Source organism: Cariama cristata, unplaced genomic scaffold, assembly GCF_000690535.1.
Source record: "Cariama cristata isolate BGI_N322 unplaced genomic scaffold, ASM69053v1 scaffold4983, whole genome shotgun sequence".
NCBI lineage: Eukaryota > Metazoa > Chordata > Aves > Cariamiformes > Cariamidae > Cariama > Cariama cristata.
This window is the reverse complement of record NW_009608901.1, coordinates 345629-349772: the sequence shown is the minus strand read 5'-3', so window position 1 is coordinate 349772 and position 4144 is coordinate 345629. Positions and strand designations below refer to the sequence as shown.

At 39.4% G+C, this 4144-nt stretch overlaps 1 protein-coding gene across 1 annotated transcript; it reads left to right on the top strand.

The window, feature by feature from the left end:
• The first annotated feature begins 41 nt into the window (after positions 1–41).
• RAN (RAN, member RAS oncogene family) lies at positions 42–3876 on the top strand. The gene is made up of 6 exons (XM_009697329.1): positions 42–190; positions 1111–1195; positions 1291–1416; positions 2407–2594; positions 3155–3325; positions 3430–3876. The coding sequence occupies exons 1-6, from the start codon at positions 155–157 to the stop codon at positions 3472–3474; spliced, it is 651 nt and encodes a 216-aa protein (XP_009695631.1). The 5' UTR covers positions 42–154; the 3' UTR covers positions 3475–3876.
• The last annotated feature ends 268 nt before the right edge of the window (positions 3877–4144 follow it).

The following is a 4144-nucleotide window of genomic DNA, read 5'->3' as shown; positions in this document are numbered from 1 at the left end:
GGCCTCTTCGTTGGCGGTGCTGACTGGCGCGCAGAGCACGCGCCTTAGGAGGCGATTTGGGAACTGAAAACGGCGCCCGGCCCCTTCCGGCTGGGCCTTGAATCAGCTTGCCTGTTGTGAGCTCACATGCTGCCATTTCTCCTGCAGACCCAGCATGGCCGCCCAAGGAGAGCCCCAAGTGCAGTTTAAGGTAAGGGAGTGGTTTGTGGGTTTGTTGGGTTTTTTCTTTCATTTATTTTTTTTTTTTTCCTTCAGTACAAAAGTAGCACGAGTGAACTCTTGAGTGCCAACGTGGATGGTAGATCTGTTTTTGAAGTGCCGGTCTTTCCTTAACGGTGCAATTAGTTTATTGTTGTATTGCCTATAACTTGTACAAAAAGATTCTGTTGCACTCTGTCAATCTGATGCTATTTGTAGCTTAGTGTAATAAATTTTAGTGATGCTTCGCTTATAGAAGGATTCTTAAATTTCGGAAGTGAAGTTCACAGTGAAAAGTACTTAGAGTGAGTTAGAATAATTTGGTTTTTGAATTAATTGTTTAGGAAAGGAAAAAAAATGCTGTGCAAAACATCAGAAAACTCTTTTCTGAAACATTTTGAGTTATCTTAACAGCCAGAAGTCCTTCAAACTGCTTCATGAAAGGTTTTTACTTGTGTTTCTTGTGATACTTGACTAGAATATTCTAATTGCTGGTAGTGCAGTTGTTTGGGGTTTCGTTGTCGTGTTTGGTTTTTTTTTTAATTGTAAGGTTACAGTGGGTTTCTCCAGTTTGGGTGCTTAAATGAGTTCCTATCTAAATATGATCATATACAGGTTGAAAACCCCAAATATTCTTCATTCAGTTGCTTGTAGTTTAGTAGAACTATATTCACAGTGCATTGTAGTTTTCAGCTACAGGATCTAGATAAGTCTAACTAGAGTTATAGCGTGATAGGCACAACAAGTTGGGTCCCAGTACAGTGAATTGCTTCACGGGGAATTCAGACTTTTGTTTACAACGTCTTGTAGGACTAAGATCTTTATAGTAATAATTAGTATTTACACTAAAATGACCAATAAATGTCTCTTGAAGTGTATTGCTCTAACTACTTTGCCTTTATCTATCAACAGCTTGTCCTGGTTGGTGATGGTGGCACTGGTAAAACAACATTCGTAAAACGTCATTTGACTGGTGAATTTGAAAAGAAGTATGTAGGTATGTTTGAAGAAGCATTTGAGATCTAGTATGTTACAATTCAGAGTGCAATTCATGACTTGCTAAGTGCACTGCTTTTTTTCTTATTACTATAGCAACGCTGGGTGTTGAAGTTCATCCTCTGGTGTTCCATACTAACAGAGGCCCTATTAAATTTAATGTATGGGACACAGCTGGCCAAGAGAAGTTTGGTGGATTGCGAGATGGCTATTACATCCAAGGTAAGATGCATGTGTATGTGGGAATATTCTGTACATCTGACAGTTCAATCCTTCATTCTCCATGTTGGACACTGAAAGGTGTTAGTGTGGTTTGCAGTGATGAGCTGATTTCTGGGTCTTCAAACTCTTCATGTAGATAGGATAATTTCCTTTGCTAGGCAACTTGTGCTGATGTAGGAGTATTCTAAGGTTGTATTTCAGTATGGTGTTGCAGGCTGTGGTATTAATGAAGAGTAATGGTGCACCTTAAATGACAAGATGCTGCTGATGAAATTCAGTGGTTAAGAGGTGAAAGTATGTGCTTCAGTTAGTACAAATTTATGTCTGTATTAACGTGCTGTGCTGAGGCAAGGACTTGAAACTGTAAGATTTCTAGAAATAATGATGAAGTTGTACATCTCCATGCCAGAGTCTAGTTCTCTTTCTCAAGAAGTACTAGTAGTGTCCCTTACTTCTGCTTGGCCAAGCTCTGTTCTGTGTGTACTTCAGTCACCTGCATATCTTAAAAATTTTGCAAGAAGTATCAGAATTGAGTCAAGCCCTCATGTTCTTTGAAAAACTTCTCTGGACAAGGGCGTCCTGAGATGTGGACTACAAGCTCTCAGCCTGCCTGAAAGCCTCAATAGGATATTTGAGAGTAGTTAAATAGGAGTTAACTAATTTCTGTCAAATATTTGTGTAAATCAAAGTTGACCTTTGTAATCCTTGTATAGTCTCAGACCATGCAACACTGTGTCACTCTGTGGATGAGTTGCATTGATAAAACTAGCTGGTGTTTTAAGATGGGACACTAAAGGTGTGAGATGACTTGGTCACTGACTGAGTTCTGGGAACTTGTGCCTTGAACTGGTTAACAGAACATGGGCTCTCAGAACTGTGAAGCTGAGGGAAAAGCTAGTGCAGATGCTTAACCCTAATGTGGGATTTCTACGGGTATCTCTTCTCTCTCCCATCTTCTAAGCAAATAACTCGACTACTCTTTTCTTGCAGCTCAGTGTGCCATCATAATGTTTGATGTAACATCAAGAGTTACTTACAAGAATGTACCTAATTGGCACAGAGATCTGGTACGAGTATGTGAAAATATCCCTATAGTGTTGTGTGGCAACAAAGTGGATATTAAGGACAGAAAAGTCAAGGCAAAATCCATTGTCTTCCACAGGAAGAAGAATCTCCAGGTATGTTGGCATGAGTTTGTAGGAATAGAATTTGTTGGGTTTATTGACTGCAGTTGGGTTCTGTGCAGTAATTGAGTGTTCTGCCTTTGTCACAACAGGCTATAGTATTTCAACTTTATATTCTGTTCACTATTTGAACCTAACTTCAGGGAAGGGGGAAGTGATGATGTGAAGGATGATCATCACTGGTCTTGAGCAGAAGCTATGATAAGTTCTTAAAGAGCTTGTGTGCATTTGGCTTTCACTGCTCAGGATCTCAGCAGATGACACAAGTGAGATTAAAGTAGATCAAAGATAGGTGTACTGTTGCCTCCTGAAAGTCCCATATTTGATCAGATTGGGTGCCTTTCTTTTCAGTTACCAATTTCTGCGTATTTGCCTGAAACTATGTTTCTAGACACTTAGAGCATAAACATTTCTGAGAGCATAAACGGAAGTCGTGGTCAGAAAGAGTACTAAGGTAAAAGCAGAGCTGATAATGTGCATGTTAATCTTGGTATGCCCTAAATATCAGTTAGAGATGTTTTTTTAGTAATGTGTAATATGTACTATTTTTGCAGTATTATGACATTTCAGCGAAGAGTAACTACAACTTTGAGAAGCCTTTCCTCTGGCTTGCTAGAAAGCTAATTGGAGATCCTAACTTGGAGTTCGTTGCCATGCCTGCTCTTGCACCACCTGAAGTTGTTATGGACCCAGCACTGGCAGCACAGTATGAGCAAGACTTACAGGTAAGTGAGAACAGGCACAAAGGTCGAATGCCTAATAACTAGTGTTTAGACTCCTGGGTCAAATAACTGAAGAACAGTTCTTAAGTGTAACTTCTTTGTTCCAGATTGCTCAAACTACCGCACTGCCAGATGAAGATGATGACCTGTGAGGGATGAAGCTGGAGCCCAGCGTCAGAAGTCTAGTTTTATAGGCAACTGTCCTGTGATGTCAGTGGTGCAGCGTGTTTGCCACTTTATTATCTAGCTGAGCAGAACATGTGCTTAATCTTTGGGATGCTGAAAGAGATGAATGGGCTTCGGAGTGAATGTGGCAGTTTAAAAAAAAAAAAAAACCAAACAAAACACACAAACAAAACAATGAAAAAAACAAAACAAAAAACTTCGTATTTTGGACCTCCGTATTTAGCTGTTTTTTGGACTGCAATTACTTCCCCTTTTGAGTTTCAAATATAAGACTGCTGCAGTCACATCAGAGTGTTAAGTGGTAAATCTTGTTTCTGTCATTCCCATTCTTTTTTGTTTAGATAATAAAGTTGTATTTCAAGTATCTCTAAGCAAGTGAACTTTCATGCATTGTTAGGAAAACTCTTCAAAGTGTCTTCTATTCTTCAATTGAGCCTAATATTTGGTTGTCTACTGCATTTCTCGTTCTCCTTTTCCCTCCTTCTCATGTTATGCTCCTCTTGCTAAATCAGAGCTAACAGTGAACCTTCCATTTATTTTTCTGAAGCATATAACTAAAGCACCTGAGGAAAGCTGAACTAACTGCAAGGTAAAACTAAAGCAGTGAAAACATGACTGGTAAGTGTTACTGCATCA